General features: G+C 38.7%; 1 protein-coding gene across 1 annotated transcript in view; it reads left to right on the top strand.

The window, feature by feature from the left end:
- The window catches only part of p4htma (prolyl 4-hydroxylase, transmembrane a), a 31,394-nt gene that overhangs the window by 7,946 nt on the left and 2,747 nt on the right, over window positions 1–20,701 (top strand). The window contains exons 3-5 of the mRNA XM_079588967.1: window positions 2,248–2,426; window positions 2,786–2,876; window positions 3,730–3,895. Of these exons, the coding sequence (XP_079445093.1) occupies window positions 2,248–2,426; window positions 2,786–2,876; window positions 3,730–3,895 (436 nt within the window). The remainder of the gene's footprint in view (window positions 1–2,247; window positions 2,427–2,785; window positions 2,877–3,729; window positions 3,896–20,701) is intronic.

Here is a 20,701-nt window from a genome sequence, read left to right as displayed (position 1 = left end):
CAATGAGAGTTGATGACATTAACACCCGTTTGCTGTTGATTAGCCCTTCATAGTGTGACTGAGATCCTTTAATCCTTCAGTCTAATCTCATAATGTTCTCCGTCTGCCCCTCGGTGTAACGCTCACAGACACTTGCTGCTACAATAGATCAAACAGGGAAGCTCTGAAATCATGTCAGCTTTTTAAGATGCTTTTAACACATTGTTAAGAGGTGTGCTGGGATCTTCGGCTGATAAGCAACACCCTAGCAACCGCATAGCAACGCTCTGGCATTCACCTTACCACCATTGCATCACTGAGGCAAGTTTGCCACCCTTAAATAGCAACCATACTATTTATTAAATTATACCTATAACTTACTGAACAAAAAAAAAAAAAATGTTTGCAAAATAAAAGTCTGCTATATAAATACCAGCAGATAAATGGTCCATATGTAAATTATATACCGTACTGTTCTGTTTAAACAAATTGATTGTAAATCACTAAACTAAAATCAATAATTTTAAATGCTACATGTAAACTTAGGCATAACACCATTATAATGTGCAGTATGACATATGGATATTGTAAGATTTACTGAAGATTACATTTATACATTTATATATTAAATAACAACTGATATGATAAATTAAAATATCTGTAATATTGGCTGATTATTATGTATAGTATGTACACTGTCTGTATGTAAGTTTGTCTTCTGCTCACCAAGTCATGGTGCATTTTTTCATATATCAAAACTACAGTAAAAACAGTAATATTGTGAAATATATTATAGCAATTTAAAATAACTGTTTTCTACTGTAATATACTGTAAAAGTGTAATTTATCCCTGTAATCAAAGCTGAATTTTCAGCATCATTTCTCCAGTCTTCAGTGTCACATGATCCCTCAGAAATCATTATAATATGATGATTTGATGCTCAAGAAACATTTCTGATTATTATCAATGTTGAAAACAGTTGCTGAATATTTTTATGGAAACCGTGATGCATTTTTTTAGGATTATGAATTTTTAACAGCATTTTTAAAAAATAAAAATATTTTATAACTTTGTAAATGTCTTCACTGCCCTTGAAACAGCTTCACATGAAACAGTGTCTTTTCAACCGTACCGTATCATTATCTCAGAAGTACTGGGATATAAGTGATATAAAAACATTGCTTTCAAAAGCTATCAAAAAGAGTAAATCACCTTTTGAAAGCAACATGGCGCTTCAAATAACAATTGACCCTTCGCAGGGAGTTTGATTAACAGGTGATCTGACCAATCATACTTCGCCATCTGCCATTTTGTTCGATAAAGCAGTCAGGAGAGTTAGTAGATTAACATGGGAGGATTTGAACTTGAGAAGCGGAGTGTACAGACGCCTTTCCGCGGTTAAAACAACATTCCTCCTTATGTTCATTCATGTTTAATTGATGCTAGAAATGAACTACAAGGAAGAGATGATCGGTTCATGAGCAGCTTTAACTGATGCTCTACACAGTGATCTGTCAGACACATTAAAGAGCCACAAAACGGTATTAAAAAAATAACCAAATTTGAAAGGTGAGACTTTGTTTAATATCAAAAGTAACCTGGTCTGTCCTGTCTGTCAGTGTGTTGTCAGTCTCCTCTCTGCTCCGAGATGTATTTTTCACTGCGTGAGAACATGGTGTGGCGTGAGAGCGGCGTGGCTTGTCGGACATAGCGACAGTAACTAAAGGGGGGCGGGTCTTTGCGAACGGTCAATTGTGTCAATTACATTGTTACACCAGTAGTTGGCGACAAGTGACTGTTAAAATGTATTTGGCATTGAATCATTTATTCAAGAAATCTGTTAAAAAAAATGCTGATTCATCCAGTAATGGATAATAAAAATGTAATATCAATTAAAAATGTAATATCAATAAAAAAATTATTCATTCAGATTAATTCAACATTTAAACATTTAAATAGACTGCAGCAATTAACATTTTGTCAGAACCTCATGTTTATTAATCTGTTCAGAATCGCAGGAGAATGGTGATCTCTCTCTCTCTCTCTCTCTCTCTCTCTCTCTCTCTCTCTCTCTCTCTCTCTCTCTCTCTCTCTCTCTCTCTCTCTCTCTCTCTCTCTCTCTCTCTCTCTCTCTCTCTCTCTCTCTCTCTCTCTCTCTATATATATATATATATATATATATATATATATATATATATATATATATATATATAATCATTATAATTCAATGCATTAAAGCAAACTGCTTATGTTGCTGTGTGTTCCAGAGATCCCGGGGTTCCTGAGTGTGGAGGAGAGCAGTGTGGTGATGCAGCTGGCCCATCTGAAGGGCTTGACCCACAGCGCTCTCGTCACGGCCCCGGACAGCCAGGAGGAGCAGCTCACTCAGGACGAGCTCTTCAGCCTGCTCGACCTCAACCAGGACGGGCTTCTGCAGAGGGAGGAGGTCAGACACAGTCTTCTGCACACTCACTGCTGTTCATGTATCATCATTTACTCACCTTGATATCTTTGCTGCCCCTTTTTCTGTGAATCCTAGAGTTTGAATATTTCCACTGAATAATGATTTCCGGTATCTCGCCAAAACATTGCAGTGCTTCTTTGATGGCTTAATATCTCATTTGTTGCTCCGCGGAGGAATCTCACGCAGGTTGAAATGATACGGGAGTGAGTAAATGATGACAGAGCTCTATTTTTGGGTGAACTAACGCTTTCGAGGATGGCAGTGAATATGGAGAGAGATAGAAGCAAGAGAGAGTAATGAAATACATTTTCCCAGAGTTAAAAGCATCCGTTCTGCCACAGATTTTGAGTCTGGCCCATTCGACTGATGGATCTTGGCTGAGCTCATACAATTTACGGAAAATCCACACCGGGCTCGAGACCAACCCTTCTGGTAAGTGAAGTGTGTGTGTGTGTGTGTGTGTGTGCGTGTGTGTGTGTGTGTGTGTGTGAGAGAGAGAGTGAGTGGTGGGTCTGATACAATGACACAACATGTAATGTTTTCTAGCAGCTTCCGGATGGATCCTATTAGAGTCTCATTAATATTAGGGTTACACACACACACACATCCGCCTCAAATACGGACTCACCGAGGTAGTGTCCCCTCTTCCGGTCCCCCTGCCCTATTGTCTGGAGAGCATCCCGCTGTGGTTCGGTTCCGGAGGGGAAAGAGTGAAGACTCACTGACCCGCGAGTAAAGGAGAAAAATAGAGAAATGCTATTCTCTTTATTCTCGCCTTGTTCATTGTAACGCTGCCGTCAACTGTAATATTATTTTTGCTGAGACGAGCATCTCTATTACTCTTGAATCAAACACACCCCTAACCCTAAATAATGTAACTTGTCCCGCACCATTTGTGATTTTGTTATAGACATGAATGATGACTGAAATCATGCGGCTTGTTGACTAATCCCATTGAGTTACAATGAAGGAATGATCCAAGCCATATAAAGAAACTAGAATATCATAGAGGTTTGTAAACGGGCTCTCTTGACTTGGACCTGATGGAAACCACTTAGAGGACGCTAGCAGCCACATAACAGTGCATTAAAACATTCAGAACAACCATATAGCAACATCCTTGCAACCTCATAACAATAAACTAGCATTGCACATGAAAATAAATCAGTTTTTTTTTTTATCATGACATCTTCCTTCAAATGGTGGAATAGAAGCATAATGTGCAGCTTCAGAATGTGGTTTTAATGCTGCATGACTGAGATTCGTGTCTGGTGTGTGTCTGCAGGAGTTTTGTCTCTGCAGGAGTTTAAGCGTGTCAGTGGAGGAGTGTTGCAGTACAGCGGAGCTGGACAAGGCTTGGACGGAAACGCCAAGGTCAGGCAGAGAAGCACACACACTCGGCTTTACCTCGGAGAGGGCACACACCACCTGCTGAAGAGCATCAGAAACAGGTGAGGCGGTCTGATGGCTGCTGTAGTGGGTAAAGCTCAGGGCCGGGAGACGAAAGGGTCCTGGTTCCATCCGTCACAATTGTGCACTTCTAATTAAGAAGATATAAAGAGAAATGTGAAATTGTTTACGATAAATCTTTTTTTTTTTTTTTTTTTTTTGCTATTTTGCTTAAAAGTCCCCCTGTAGTCAATAATTGTACCCCTTAAAACTAATCTTTGATCACAGAAATTACACATTTATGTTTTTTCCTTGGAAAAAAAAAATTCTTCATGCCTTAAAATAGCTTGGATGTAACTCTACACCCTTGCCTTATTTAGTATATGTGGTTCTATGAATATGCAAATTAGCCCCGCCTCCACTCACTCACACCAGCTCAGAGATCCACTCGTTGACAATCACCTGATGATCTGATTGGTTACAAGGTAGTTTGTGACGTCATGAACACCAGCGTCTTTGGTTCACTGCAGTTTTAAGGAGAAAATACTCAGCAATTGTTGTTGACTTATGAAATTACACATGGTTTGTCTTAAAGCATATTAAAAACACCACATAAACATATAAACAACATTAGCAGCTTGATTTTCACCACAGGGGGACTCATTAATAAGAAAATGAATGAGAATTAAGCTAGATTTTTCGTTTACTGCTTTAATAATATGTGACTCATGGGCGGCCCTTTCGTCTGATTGGTCCTCTGTACTGCAATCAAAGCCACTTTCAACATTTTTCCATAAAGAAATTGTTTTGGATTGATCTACTTTTAGAATTCTCTCCGAAAATTTGCTGTTTTAAGAGAAGTCATTCACAGACAATGTTATGATAGGTTGGATTGAGTTTATAGCACTTCTCATCTGCAAAAAGGTGCATCCCAATTCGCATTCTTGTAGTATAATTGAGTAGTCCATGCGTAGTGTTGCAGGTGGCAACGGAAAAACCCAACCACACATCAAAAAATAACTTTACTTAAGTTTTCACTTTAATAATTATTTATTCAGGCCTAGTTACGGTATATACTTTTATGAAAAATGTAACTTAATTATATATTTTTTTTTGTTTCTTAAACAAAACGAAAAAACAAAGAACAAAATTCTTGTTTCTCTTCATATCTCAAATGACCAGAAGGAACATGGCCCAGACAGCAACAGCGACGGTGACTTTAATTGTACGGACAAAAACTGTTATAACGTGGTTTGGTTTGGTTTGGTTTTGGACACCTCCTCGTTGACTTTGATTGTGGCTACGTTTACACGTGGACGGCTATTTTTTATAAACACATTTCACACCACACGTTTTCAAAAATAACATACTGCACACCTGTCAGTTTTCAGAAAAGTGTTCGTTTACACGAACCCGTGTATATGCCGTCAAGAGCATGCCAAACCTTTAGGTGGCAGTGTAATGAGAAGCTCAAGCCCACGTTAGCCGATCAGAATCCCGAAAATAGTCTCATACTGTGACGTCGGCTGCCTAAAACTCAGTTTCTCTCAGTTTACATGCAAACGAAGTTTTCCAAAATCTCCACTCTGGTTTTTAGAAAGAATCGTTTTCAGAGGCGAATTCTCCATTTGCGTGTAAACGAAGGGCACAAACCAAGGGAAATATCTCAGTTTTTCAAAATAACCATGCACATGTAAACGGGGCCTGTATGGACAAAAACATTTGAAACATGTTTTGTTTGTTTTTTGTTTGTTTTTGTTTGGACACCTCCTCATTGACTTTGATTGTATGGACAAAAACATTAGAAACTTGTTTTGATTGGTTTGGTTTTGGACACCTCATTACTGGTGAACGTGTTTATTTATTAGGTGTTCAAGCACGAAGTGTTGAAAACCTATTGTAATTGTACTGATTTTTATTATTATTATTATTCTCCTGTAAAACGCATCGTGCAGCCCAAACCGTAAGAGCTAGAGACTTGAAACTTTGCCAAATGGTAGTACAAAAATCGAGGAGAGGTTATCAAAACATGAGCCCAATTGGCCCATAGGTGGCGCTACAGCAACCCAAAGTACTAGATTGCTCATAACTCCTAGGTCGTTTGTGCTAGAATCACAGTTTTCACATCACTGTAATCCTTGGCTCAAGACGAACAAGATGTATATCTCCAAATTCGATTTGGACCAAAAAAAAAAAAGTTATGGCCAATTTTGTCCAAAAGCTACTTGTGCGAACTAGTCCCTGGTTTTTGGCCTGATCAGAACCAAACCAGTCTAGGGCAGTTCTCTGGACTCTGCTGAACAATAATTATTGAAAAAAAGTGTCATTTTTGCATTTGGCTGGCTGCAACAGGGTCATTTCAGAAAAGGGGCGTGTCAAAATACACTCAAAAGCCTATAAATCCTAAACAAAAAGTCAAAACTTCACAAAAATTGGTGAGCACATGTGCAATAACATCATTAACAAGCATGCCGAGTTTCATGGAGATCGGACCATAGGTGGCGCTATAACTGGCAAAAAGGTATCGTTCTTATTAGGTGTTCAAGCACGAAGTGTTGAAAACCTATTGTAATTGTACTGATTTTTATTAGGTGTTCAAGCACGAAGTGCTGAAAACCTATTGTAATTGTACTGATTTTTATTATTAGGTGTTCAAGCACGAAGTGTTGAAAACCTATTGTAATTGTACTGATTTTTATTATTATTATTTTTCTTCTCCCCTAAAACGCATCGTGCAGCCCAAACCATAAGTGCTGGAGCCTTGAAACTTTGCCAATAGGTAGTACAAAAATCGAGGAGAGGTTATCAAAATATGAGCCCAATTGGCCCATAGGTGGCGCTAGAGCAACCCAAAGTACTAAAATGGCCATAACTCCTAGGTCTTTTGGGCTAGAATCACAGTTTCCACATCACTGTAATCCTTGGCTCAAGACGAACAAGATGTATATCTCCAAATTGGATTTGGAGCAAAAAAAAAAAAGTTATGGCCAATTTTGTCCAAAACCAACTCTTGCGAACTAGTCCCTGGTTTTTGGCCTGATCAGAACCAAACCAGTCTAGGACAGTTCTCTGGACTCTGCTGAACAATAATTATTGAAAAAAAGTGTCATTTTTGCATTTGGCTGGCTGTAACAGGGTCATTTCAGAAAAGGGGCGTGTCAAAATACACTCAAAAGCCTATAAATCCTAAACAAAAAGTCAAAACTTCACAAAAATTGGTGAGCACATGTGCAATAACATCATTAACAAGCATGCCGAGTTTCATGGAGATCGGACCATAGGTGGCGCTATAACTGGCAAAAAGGTATCGTTCTTATTAGGTGTTCAAGCACGAAGTGTTGAAAACCTATTGTAATTGTACTGATTTTTATTATTATTATTTTTCTTCTCCCCTAAAACGCATCGTGCAGCCCAAACCATAAGTGCTGGAGCCTTGAAACTTTGCCAATAGGTAGTACAAAAATCGAGGAGAGGTTATCAAAATATGAGCCCAATTGGCCCATAGGTGGCGCTAGAGCAACCCAAAGTACTAAAATGGCCATAACTCCTAGGTCTTTTGGGCTAGAATCACAGTTTCCACATCACTGTAATCCTTGGCTCAAGACGAACAAGATGTATATCTCCAAATTGGATTTGGAGCAAAAAAAAAAAAAGTTATGGCCAATTTTGTCCAAAACCAACTCTTGCGAACTAGTCCCTGGTTTTTGGCCTGATCAGAACCAAACCAGTCTAGGACAGTTCTCTGGACTCTGCTGAACAATAATTATTGAAAAAAAGTGTCATTTTTGCATTTGGCTGGCTGTAACAGGGTCATTTCAGAAAAGGGGCGTGTCAAAATACACTCAAAAGCCTATAAATCCTAAACAAAAAGTCAAAACTTCACAAAAATTGGTGAGCACATGTGCAATAACATCATTAACAAGCATGCCGAATTGTGCTAGAATCACAGTTTTCACATCACTGTAATCCTTGGCTCAAGACGAACAAGATGTATATCTCCAAATTGGGAAAAAAAAAAGTTATGGCCAATTTTGTCCAAAACCTACTCTTGCGAACTAGTCCCTGGTTTTTTGCCCGATCAGAGCCAAACCAGTCTAGGACCGTTCTCTGGACTCTGCTGAACAATAATTATCGAGAAAAGGTGCAACTTTTGCATTTGGCTGGCTGTGACAGGGTAATTTAGAAAAGGGGCGTGTCCAAATACACTCAAAAGCCTATAAATCCTAAATAAAAACTCAGAACTGCACAAAAATTGATCAGCATATGTGTCATAACATGGTGAGGAAGCATGCCGAGTTTCATGGAGATCGGACCATAGGTGGCGCTATAACTGGCAAAAAGGTATCGTTCTTATTAGGTGTTCAAGCACGAAGTGTTGAAAACCTATTGTAATTGTACTGATTAGGTGTTCAAGCACGAAGTGCTGAAAACCTATTGTAATTGTACTGATTTTTAGGTGTTCAAGCACGAAGTGTTGAAAACCTATTGTAATTGTACTGATTTTTATTAGGTGTTCAAGCACGAAGTGCTGAAAACCTATTGTAATTGTACTGATTTTTATTATTAGGTGTTCAAGCACGAAGTGCTGAAAACCTATTGTAATTGTACTGATTTTTAGGTGTTCAAGCACGAAGTGCTGAAAACCTATTGTAATTGTACTGATTTTTATTATTAGGTGTTCAAGCACGAAGTGTTGAAAACCTATTGTAATTGTACTGATTTTTATTATTATTATTATTCTCCTGTAAAACGCATCGTGCAGCCCAAACCGTAAGAGCTAGAGACTTGAAACTTTGCCAAATGGTAGTACAAAAATCGAGGAGAGGTTATCAAAACATGAGCCCAATTGGCCCATAGGTGGCGCTACAGCAACCCAAAGTACTAGATTGCTCATAACTCCTAGGTCGTTTGTGCTAGAATCACAGTTTTCACATCACTGTAATCCTTGGCTCAAGACGAACAAGATGTATATCTCCAAATTCGATTTGGACCAAAAAAAAAAAAGTTATGGCCAATTTTGTCCAAAAGCTACTTGTGCGAACTAGTCCCTGGTTTTTGGCCTGATCAGAACCAAACCAGTCTAGGGCAGTTCTCTGGACTCTGCTGAACAATAATTATTGAAAAAAAGTGTCATTTTTGCATTTGACTGGCTGCAACAGGGTCATTTCAGAAAAGGGGCGTGTCAAAATACACTCAAAAGCCTATAAATCCTAAACAAAAAGTCAAAACTTCACAAAAATTGGTGAGCACATGTGCAATAACATCATTAACAAGCATGCCGAGTTTCATGGAGATCGGACCATAGGTGGCGCTATAACTGGCAAAAAGGTATCGTTCTTATTAGGTGTTCAAGCACGAAGTGTTGAAAACCTATTGTAATTGTACTGATTTTTAGGTGTTCAAGCACGAAGTGCTGAAAACCTATTGTAATTGTACTGATTTTTATTATTATTATTATTATTATTCTTCCGCCGTAAAACGCATCGTGCAGCCCAAACCGTAAGTGCTAGAGACTTGAAACTTTGCCAGTAGGTAGTACAAAAATCGAGGAAAGGTTATCAAAATATGAGCCAAATTGGCCTATAGGTGGCGCTATAGCAATCAATTGCGCAAAACTGCTCATAACTCCTAGACCTTATGTCGTAGACTCAAGTGTCTTATATCATTGGAAAGCTGATCACCTGACGTAAAAAATGTATATCTCCGATTTCATTTCCGCCATGATAGATTTTCCGCCATTTTGAATTTTGTCAAAAACCTACTTTTGCGAACTAGTCCCTGGTTTTTCGCCCGATCGGAACCAAACCAGTGCAGAAATGTTCTCTGGAGTCTGCAGATCAATAATTATCGAAAGAAAGTTGAATTATCGATTCACGGTTGCTAGGGGGCGCAAAATGGACGTTGTGGGAGGAGCCTATTTTACTAAAATGCCTATAACTCGAGAAGTAAATGAGATAACTTCACCAAACTTGGTACACATGTGTAGGAGGTCAATTTGAGGTCACGATAAAAAACCTGCGTCGATTGGCCACATGGTGGCGCTATAACACAGAAAAAACATATAAACACCTGACCGTTTGTCCGATTGACTTGAAATTTGGTATGCAGTGTCTTGGCCCAAGGCCCCATGTATGTGTAAAAGGATATTGGCGTATCTCAAAAAACATGGCTGCCATTGGCCAATGAAGTTGAATCACCTTTTAGACAAGGTTAATGGAGGCCAATCAGAACGAAACTCGGTGGGCGTGTTCAACTCATGGCCCCAGAGGTCTGTAAGAGTTTTGAAAGAAATCGGCCACTAGTTGGCGCTAACGAGTTTTAAGGCTCTGTAATCACGTGGTGTTACAAATATCGTCACAATATGCATATCATTTGATAGATCTCCTCATGGTGAACATATTTGCCTCAAGAACCAATGCTGTCAATCGAATCTTTCATTAAATATTCGCAATTACGTTAAAAACGTACTTTTGCGAACTAGTCCCTGGTTTTTCGCCCGATCGGAACCAGACCAGTCTAGGACAATTCTCTGGACTGTCTAGATCAATAATTATCGAAAGAAAGTGTGATTTTTGCCTTTGGATGGCTATAATTGGCTCATTTAAAAAAGGGGGCGTGGCAAAATCCACTCAAAAGCCTATAAATCCCGAATTAAAACTCATAACTTCACAAAAATTGGTGAGCATATGTGTCTTAACATTATTAACAAGCATGCAAAATTTTATGGAGATCGGACAATAGGTGGCGCTATAACTGTTAAAAAGCTTTTAAACCATATATGTCCTATGTTAAATTGCCTGTATTGGCTGTAAATGGTGTTTTTCCATCTATGATGTCAGTGGTTAAATGCTTGCTAAATAAATCTTAAAGTCTTTTAACGTTAATGTGTTTAAAGGCCCTAAAGGCGTTAAAAGCTTGAACACCGACAAATGCTGCTTGCAGCTTTAATTATTATTATTATTATTTTTCTTCTGCCGTAAAACGCATCGTGCAGCCCAAACCGTAAGTGCTGGAGCTTTGAAACTTTGCCATATGGTAGTACAAAAATCGAGGAGAGGTTATCAAATTATGACCCCGATTGGCCCATAGGTGGCGCTATAGCGATCAATTGCGCGAAACTGGTCATAACTCCTAGACCGTATGTCGTAGACTCAAGTGTCTTATATCATTGGAAAGCTGACCACCTGACGTAAAAAACGTATATCTCCGATTTAATTTCCGCCATGATAGATTTTCCGCCATTTTGAATTTTGTCAACAACCTACTTTTGCGAACTAGTCCCTGGTTTTTTGCCCGATCGGAACCAAACCAATGCAGAAATGTTCTCTGGAGTCTGATAATCAATAATTATTGAAAAAAAGTTCAATTATCGATTAACGGTCGCTAGGGGGCGTAAAATTAACGTTGTGGGCGGAGCCTATATTACTAAAACGCCTATAACTCAAGTAGTAAATGAGATAACTTCACCAAACTTGGTACACATGTGTAGGAGGTCAATTTGAGGTCACGATAAAAAAACCGCGTCGATTGGCCACATGGTGGCGCTATAACACAGAAAAAACGTATAAACACCTGACCGTTTGTCCGATTGACTTAAAATTTGGTATGCAGTGTCTTGGCCCAAGGGGCCATCTATGTCTAGAAGGATATTGGCGTATCTAAAAAAAAAATGGCCGCCATTGGCCAATGAAGTTTAAGCACCCATTAGACAAGGTTAACGGAGGCCAATCGTAACGAAACTCGATGGCCATGTTCAACTCATGGCCCTAAAGGCCTGTAAGAGTTTTGAAAGAAATCGGCCACTAGTTGGCGCTAACGAGTTTTACGGCTCTGTAATCACGTGGTGTTACAAATATCGTCAGAATATGCATATCATTTGATAGATCTCCTCATGCTGAACAACTTTGCCTCTAGAACTAATGCTGTCAATTGAATTGTTCATTAATTATACGTAATTACGTTAAAAACCTACTTTTGCGAACTAGTCCCTGGTTTTTCGCCCGATCGGAACCAGACCAGTCTAGAACAATTCTCTGGACTCTCTAGATCAATAATTATTAAAAAAAGTAGAACTTTTGCATTTGGATGGCTATAAGAGGGTAATTTAAGAAAAGGGGCGTGTCAAAATACACTCAAAACCCTATAAATCCTAAATAAAAACTCAAAACTTCACAAAAATTGGTGAGCATATGTGCAATAACATCATTAACAAGCATGCAAAATTTTATGGAGATCGGACCATAGGTGGCGCTATAACTGTTAAAAAGCTTTTAAACCATATATTTCCTATGGTAAATTGTCTGTATTGGCTGTAAATGGTGTTTTTCCATCTATGATGTCAGTGGTTAAATGCTTGCTAAATAAATCTTAATGTCTTTTAACGTTAATGTGCTTAAAGGCCTTAAAAGCTTGAACACCGACAAATGCTGCTTGCAGCTTTAATTATTATTAGGTGTTCAAGCACGAAGTGCTGAAAACCTATTGTAATTGTACTGATTTTTATTATTCTTATTCTTCCGCCGTAAAACGCATCGTGCAGCCCAAACCGTAAGTGCTAGAGACTTGAAACTTTGCCAGTGGGTAGTACAAAAATCGAGGAGAGGTTATCAAAGTATGACCCCGATTGGCCCATAGGTGGCGCTATAGCAACCAATTGCGCGAAACTGCTTTTAACTCCTAGACCGTATGTCGTAGACTCAAGTGTCTTATATCATTGGAAAGCTGGTCACCTGAAGAAAAAAACGTATATCTCCGATTTCATTTCCGCCATGATAGATTTTCCGCCATTTTGAATTTGGTTAAAAACCTACTTTTGCAAACTAGTCCCTGTTTTTTTGCCCGATCGGAACCAAACCAGTGCAGAAATGTTCTCTGGAGTCTGAAGATCAATAATTATCGAAAAAAAGATCGATTATCGATTCACATTCGCTAGGGGGCGCTAAATGAACGTTGTAGGCGGAGCCTATATTACTAAAACGCCTATAACTCAAGTAGTAAATGAGATAACTTCACCAAACTTGGTACACATGTGTACGAGGTCAATCTGAGGTCACGATAAAAAAAACGCGTCGATTGGCCACATGGTGGTGCTAAAACACAGAAAAAACTTATAAACACCTGACCGTTTGTCCGATTGACTTGAAATTTGGTATGCAGTGTCTTGGCCCAAGGCCCCATGTATGTCTAGAAGGATATTGGCGTATCTAAAAAAAAAATGGCCGCCGTAGGCCAATGAAGTTTAAGCACCTATTAGACAAGGTTAACGAAGGCCAATCGGAACGAAACTCGTCGGGCATGTTCAACTCGTGGCCAAAGAGGTCTGTAAGAGTTTTGAAAGAAATCGGCCACTAGTTGGCGCTAACGAGTTTTACGGCTCTGTAATCACGTGGTGTTGCACACATCCCCACAATATGCATATCATTTGATAGATCTCCTCATTCTGAACAACTTTGCCTCTAGAACTAATGCTGTCAATCGAATCGTTCATTAAATATTCGCAATTACGTTAAAAACCTACTTTTGCGAACTAGTCCCTGGTTTTTCGCCCGATCGGAACCAGACCAGTCTAGGACAATTCTCTGGACTCTCTAGATCAATAATTATCAAAAAAAAGTTGAACTTTTGCATTTTGCGCATGGCTATAATTGGCTCGTTTAGAAAAGGGGTGTGTCAAAATACACTCAAAAGCCTATAAATCCTAAATAAAAACTCGGAATTTCACAAAAATTGGTGAGCATATGTGCAATAACATAATTAACAAGCATGCAAAATTTCATGGAGATCGGACAACAGGTGGCGCTATAACTGTTAAAAAGCTTTTAAACCATATATTTCCTATGGTAAATTGCCTGTATTGGCTGTAAATGGTGTTTTTCCATCTATGATGTCAGTGGTTAAATGCTTGCTAAATAAATCTTAATGTCTTTTAACGTTAATGTGCTTAACGGCCTTAAAGGCCTTAAAAGCTTGAACACCGACAAATGCTGCTTGCAGCTTTAATTAGGTGTTCAAGCACGAAGTGCTGAAAACCTATTGTAATTGTACTGATTTTTAGGTGTTCAAGCACGAAGTGCTGAAAACCTATTGTAATTGTACTGATTTTTATTAGGTGTTCAAGCACGAAGTGCTGAAAACCTATTGTAATTGTACTGATTTTTATTATTATTATTATTATTATTTTTCTTCTGCCGTAAAACGCATCGTGCAGCCCAAACCGTAAGTGCTGGAGCTTTGAAACTTTGCCATATGGTAGTACAAAAATCGAGGAGAGGTTATCAAATTATGACCCCGATTGGCCCATAGGTGGCGCTATAGCGATCAATTGCGCGAAACTGGTCATAACTCCTAGACCGTATGTCGTAGACTCAAGTGTCTTATATCATTGGAAAGCTGACCACCTGACGTAAAAAACGTATATCTCCGATTTAATTTCCGCCATGATAGATTTTCCGCCATTTTGAATTTTGTCAAAAACCTACTTTTGCGAACTAGTCCCTGGTTTTTCGCCCGATCGGAACCAAACCAATGCAGAAATGTTCTCTGGAGTCTGATAATCAATAATTATTGAAAAAAAGTTCAATTATTGATTAACGGTCGCTAGGGGGCGTAAAATTAACGTTGTAGGCGGAGCCTATATTACTAAAACGCCTATAACTCAAGTAGTAAATGAGATAACTTCACCAAACTTGGTACACATGTGTAGGAGGTCAATTTGAGGTCACGATAAAAAAACCGCGTCGATTGTCCACATGGTGGCGCTATAACAAAGAAAAAATGTATAAACACCTGACCGTTTGTCCGATTGACTTAAAATTTGGTATGCAGTGTCTTGGCCCAAGGGGCCATCTATGTCTAGAAGAATATTGGCGTATCTAAAAAAAAAAATGGCCGCCATTGGCCAATGAAGTTTAAGCACCCATTAGACATGGTTAACGGAGGCCAATCGTAACGAAACTCGATGGCCATGTTCAACTCATGGCCCTAAAGGTCTGTAAGAGTTTTGAAAGAAATCGGCCACTAGTTGGCGCTAACGAGTTTTACGGCTCTGTAATCACGTGGTGTTACAAATATCGTCAGAATATGCATATCATTTGATAGATCTCCTCATGCTGAACAACTTTGCCTCTAGAACTAATGCTGTCAATTGAATTGTTCATTAATTATAAGCAATTACGTTAAAAAGCTACTTTTGCGAACTAGTCCCTGGTTTTTCGCCCGATCGGAACCAGACCAGTCTAGAACAATTCTCTGGACTCTCTAGATCAATAATTATTAAAAAAAGTTGAACTTTTGCATTTGGATGGCTATAAGAGGGTAATTTAAGAAAAGGGGCGTGTCAAAATACACTCAAAAGCCTATAAATCCTAAACAAAAACTCAAAACTTCACAAAAATTGGTGAGCATATGTGCAATAACATCATTAACAAGCATGCAAAATTTTATGGAGATCGGACCATAGGTGGCGCTATAACTGTTAAAAAGCTTTTAAACCATATATTTCCTATGGTAAATTGCCTGTATTGGCTGTAAATGGTGTTTTTCCATCTATGATGTCAGTGGTTAAATGCTTGCTAAATAAATCTTAATGTCTTTTAACGTTAATGTGCTTAAAGGCCTTAAAGGCCTTAAAAGCTTGAACACCGACAAATGCTGCTTGCAGCTTTAATTATTATTATTATTATTATTTTTCTTCTGCCGTAAAACGCATCGTGCAGCCCAAACCGTAAGAGCTGGAGCTTTGAAACTTTGCCATATGGTAGTACAAAAATCGAGGAGAGGTTATCAAATTATGAGCCCGATTGGCCTATAGGTGGCGCTATAGCGATCAATTGCGCGAAACTGGTCATAACTCCTAGATCGTATGTCGTAGACTCAAGTGTCTTATATCATTGGAAAGCTGACCACCTGACGTAAAAAACGTATATCTCCGATTTAATTTCCGCCATGATAGATTTTCCGCCATTTTGAATTTTGTTAAAAACCTAATTTTGCGTACTAGTCCCTGGTTTTTTGCCTGATCGGAACCAAACCAATGCAGAAATGTTCTCTGGAGTCTGGTAATCAATAATTATTGAAAAAAAGTTCAATTATCGATTAACGGTCGCTAGGGGGCGTAAAATTAACGTTGTAGGCGGAGCCTATATTACTAAAACGCCTATAACTCAAGTAGTAAATGAGATAACATCACCAAACTTGGTACACATGTGTAGGAGGTCAATTTGAGGTCACGATAAAAAAAACGCGTCGATTGGCCACATGGTGGCGCTATAACACAGAAAAAACGTATAAACACCTGACCGTTTGTCCGATTGACTTAAAATTTGGTATGCAGTGTCTTGGCCCAAGGGGCCATCTATGTCTAGAAGGATATTGGCGTATCTAAAAAAAAAATGGCCGCCATTGGCCAATGAAGTTTAAGCACCCATTAGACAAGGTTAACGGAGGCCAATCGTAACGAAACTCGATGGCCATGTTCAACTCATGGCCCTTAAGGTCTGTAAGAGTTTTGAAAGAAATCGGCCACTAGTTGGCGCTAACGAGTTTTACGGCTCTGTAATCACGTGGTGTTACAAATATCGTCAGAATATGCATATCATTTGATAGATCTCCTCATGCTGAACAACTTTGCCTCTAGAACTAATGCTGTCAATCGAGTTGTTCATTAATTATACGCAATTACGTTAAAAACCTACTTTTGCGAACTAGTCCCTGGTTTTTCGCCCGATCGGAACCAGACCAGTCTAGATCAATTCTCTGGACTCTCTAGATCAATAATTATTAAAAAAAAGTTGAACTTTTGCATTTGGATGGCTATAAGAGGGTAATTTAAGAAAAGGGGCGTGTCAAAATACACTCAAAAGCCTATAAATCGTAAATAAAAACTCAAAACTTCACAAAAATTGGTGAGCATATGTGCAATAACATCATTAACAAGCATGCAAAATTTTATGGAGATCGGACCATAGGTGGCGCTATAACTGTTAAAAAGCTTTTAAACCATATATTTCCTATGGTAAATTGCCTTTATTGGCTGTAAATGGTGTTTTTCCATCTATGATGTCAGTGGTTAAATGCTTGCTAAATAAATCTTAATGTCTTTTAAAGTTAATGTGCTTAAAGGCCTTAAAGGCCTTAAAAGCTTGAACACCGACAAATGCTGCTTGCAGCTTTAATTATTATTATTATTATTCTGCCGTAAAACGCATCGTGCAGCCCAAACCGTAAGAGCTAGAGACTTGAAACTTTGCCACAAGGTAGTACAAAAATCGAGGAGAGGTTATCAAATTATGACCCCGATTGGCCCATAGGTGGCGCTATAGCAACCAATTGCGCAAAACTGGTCATAACTCCTAGACCGTATGTCCTAGACTCAAGTGTCTTATATCATTGGAAAGCTGACCACCTGACGTAAAAAATGTATATCTCCGATTTCATTTCCGGTATGCAAATTTTTCCGCCATTTTGAATTTTGTCGAAAATCTACTTTTGCAAACTAGTCCCTGGTTTTTCGCCCGATCGGAACCAAACCAATGCAGAAATGTTCTCTGGAGTCTGATAATCAATAATTATTGATAAAAAGTAAAATTATCGATTAACGGTCGCTAGGGGGCGTAAAATTAACGTTGTAGGCGGAGCCTATATTACTAAAACGCCTATAACTCAAGTAGTAAATGAGATAACTTCAACAAACTTGGTACACATATGTAAGAGGTCAATTTGAGGTCACGATAAAAAAAACCGCGTCGATTGGCCACATGGTGGCGCTATAACACAGAAAAAACGTATAAACACCTGACCGTTTGTCCGATTGACTTAAAATTTGGTATGCAGTGTCTTGGCCCAAGGGGCCATCTATGTCTAGAAGGATATTGGCGTATCTAAAAAAAAAATGGCCGCCATTGGCCAATGAAGTTTAAGCACCCATTAGACAAGGTTAACGGAGGCCAATCGTAACGAAACTCGATGGCCATGTTCAACTCATGGCCCTAAAGGTCTGTAAGAGTTTTGAAAGAAATCGGCCACTAGTTGGCGCTAACGAGTTTTACGGCTCTGTAATCACGTGGTGTTACAAATATCGTCAGAATATGCATATCATTTGATAGATATCCTCATGCTGAACAACTTTGCCTCTAGAACCAATGCTGTCAATCGAATTGTTCATTAATTATACGCAATTACGTTAAAAACCTACTTTTGCGAACTAGTCCCTGGTTTTTCGCCCGATCGGAACCAGACCAGTCTAGAACAATTCTCTGGACTCTCTAGATCAATAATTATTAAAAAAAAGTTGAACTTTTGCATTTGGATGGCTATAAGAGGGTAATTTAAGAAAAGGGGTGTGTCAAAATACACTCAAAAGCCTATAAATCCTAAATAAAAACTCAAAACTTCACAAAAATTGGTGAGCATATGTGCAATAACATCATTAACAAGCATGCAAAATTTTATGGAGATCGGACCATAGGTGGCGCTATAACTGTTTAAAAGCTTTTAAACCATATATTTCCTATGGTAAATTGTCTGTATTGGCTGTAAATGGTGTTTTTCCATCTATGATGTCAGTGGTTAAATGCTTGCTAAATAAATCTTAATGTCTTTTAACGTTAATGTGCTTAAAGGCCTTAAAGGCCTTAAAAGCTTGAACACCGACAAATGCTGCTTGCAGCTTTAATTTGTCTTGTTATTGTTATTATTCTGCCGTAAAACGCATCGTGCAGCCCAAACCGTAAGTGCTGGAGCTTTGAAACTTTGCCATATGGTAGTACAAAAATCGAGGAGAGGTTATCAAATTATGAGCCACATTGGCCCATAGGTGGCGCTATAGCATACAATTGCGCAAAACTGGTCATAACTCCTAGACCGTATGTCGTATACTCAAGTGTCTTATATCAGTGGAAAGCTGGTCACCTGGAGAACAAAACGTATATCTCCGATTTTATTTCCGCCATGATAGATTTTCCGCCATTTTGAATTTTGTCAAAAACCTACTTTTGCGAACTAGTCCCTGGTTTTTCGCCCGATTGGAATCAAACCAGTGCAGAAATGTTCTCTGGAGTCTAAAGATCAATAATTATCGAAAGAAAGTTGAAATTTCGATTTAAGGTTGCTAGGGGGCGTCAAAACGTCAATGTGGGCGGAGCCTATTTTACTAAAATGCCTATAACTCGATAAGTAAATGAGATAGCTTCACCAAACTTGGTACACATGTGTAGGAGATCAATCTAAGGTCACGATAAAAAAACTGCGTCGATTGGCCACGTGGTGGCGCTATAAACAAGAAAAAACCTATACACACCTGACCGTTTGTCCGATTGACTTGAAATTTGGTATGCAGTGTCTTGGCCCAAGGCCCCATGTATGTGTAAAAGGATATTGGTGTATCCCAAAAAAACATGGCCGCCATTGGCCAATGAAGTTTAATGACCTATTAGACAAGGTTAACAATGGCCAATCGGAACAAAACTCGTCGGGCATGTTCAACTCGTGGCCAAAGAGGTCTGTAAGAGTTTTGAAAAAAATCGGCCACTAGTTGGCGCTAACGAGTTTTATGGCTCTGTAATCACGTGGTGTTGCACACATCCCCACAATATGCATATCATTTGATAGATCTCCTCATTCTGAACAACTTTGCCTCTAGAACTAATGCTGTCAATCGAATCGTTCATTAAATATTCGCAATTACGTTAAAAACCTACTTTTGCGAACTAGTCCCTGGTTTTTCGCCCGATCGGAACCAGACCAGTCTGGGACAATTCTCTGGACTCTCTAGATCAATAATTATCAAAAAAAAGTTGAACTTTTGCATTTTGCGCATGGCTATAATTAGAGGTCGACCGATTCATCGGTTTTGCCGATTAATCGGCACCGATTGTTGACTGGTGGAACTATCGTTATCGGCAAAAATATATACCGATAGTTTTTCCTGGTTGCGTCCATTGCTGGAGCGGCTGAGAAGCGCACGCTGTCATTCAGTACACAGTGTAAGAGCTGAGAAGGGTCTGCTGGCACGATGCAGTACAAGAGCGCCCTCTAGAGGTGTAATAAAAACTTGTGCCTCGTGTTGTTTATTTCGACACGTGATTCTGCGTGCTGCGCGGAGAGCACATGCTGCGTGGAGAGCGCTGACATCAGATGCGCGTTTAAAGCACCGACAGCTCAAATGTATGTAGCCTATACAGTACATTTTGTCATATCATTATAAAGTGATTAATTTGTTGACTAAATGCTGCATTAGTAGAGACAGTAGGCGTTTGTTTGCCTTCGAGGCTGAGAGGACGCTAACATTAGTAGTACCTCAAGCGGTTAAAACACTGACAAACATAAACGTAAGTCCGACACGAATGTTTAATGTCACAATTGTTACCTCTATTTGCATTAGTTCATATCCAGCTGGTCACTTTTATGCATTACATATGCAGATAAGTTGCATATTTAAAGCTAGAGACGTAAGCAAAATGATATGTTCATACAGCCGACAGAAACATAAACGAATCAGAAAAGCATTCGATTTCGGTAATTTATTTTTTTCATCTTCACTTTAATACAAATTTAGTTACTTTTTAATTAATTAAGTTGGCTTGAAAAGAACAGTTAAATAGTTACATTTTGAATGTAACTGGTTTTATTTGTTATTTAGAGTATTACTTTTTGTTTCAGTTTGAATGAATGTCTTTTATTGACTTAAATATTTATTCACATTTATATATTTATTTCATTTAAGCATGTTTTCATGGTTCAATACAGTTTTTTTATTTTTATAATAAAGTTCAGCACTGTTTTACTTGGAGTGTTATGTTTGTTTTTATCCAGTATCAATTTTAAAAACTATCGGTTCATTAATCGGTTATCGGCAAGTATGGCCCAACCTA

The sequence above is a fragment of the Phoxinus phoxinus genome (assembly GCF_949152265.1).
Source record: "Phoxinus phoxinus genome assembly, chromosome: 18".
NCBI classification, from domain to species: Eukaryota; Metazoa; Chordata; class Actinopteri; order Cypriniformes; family Leuciscidae; genus Phoxinus; species Phoxinus phoxinus.
Note: the sequence above shows the minus strand (reverse complement) of the source record. Positions and strands in the feature narration are given on the sequence as shown.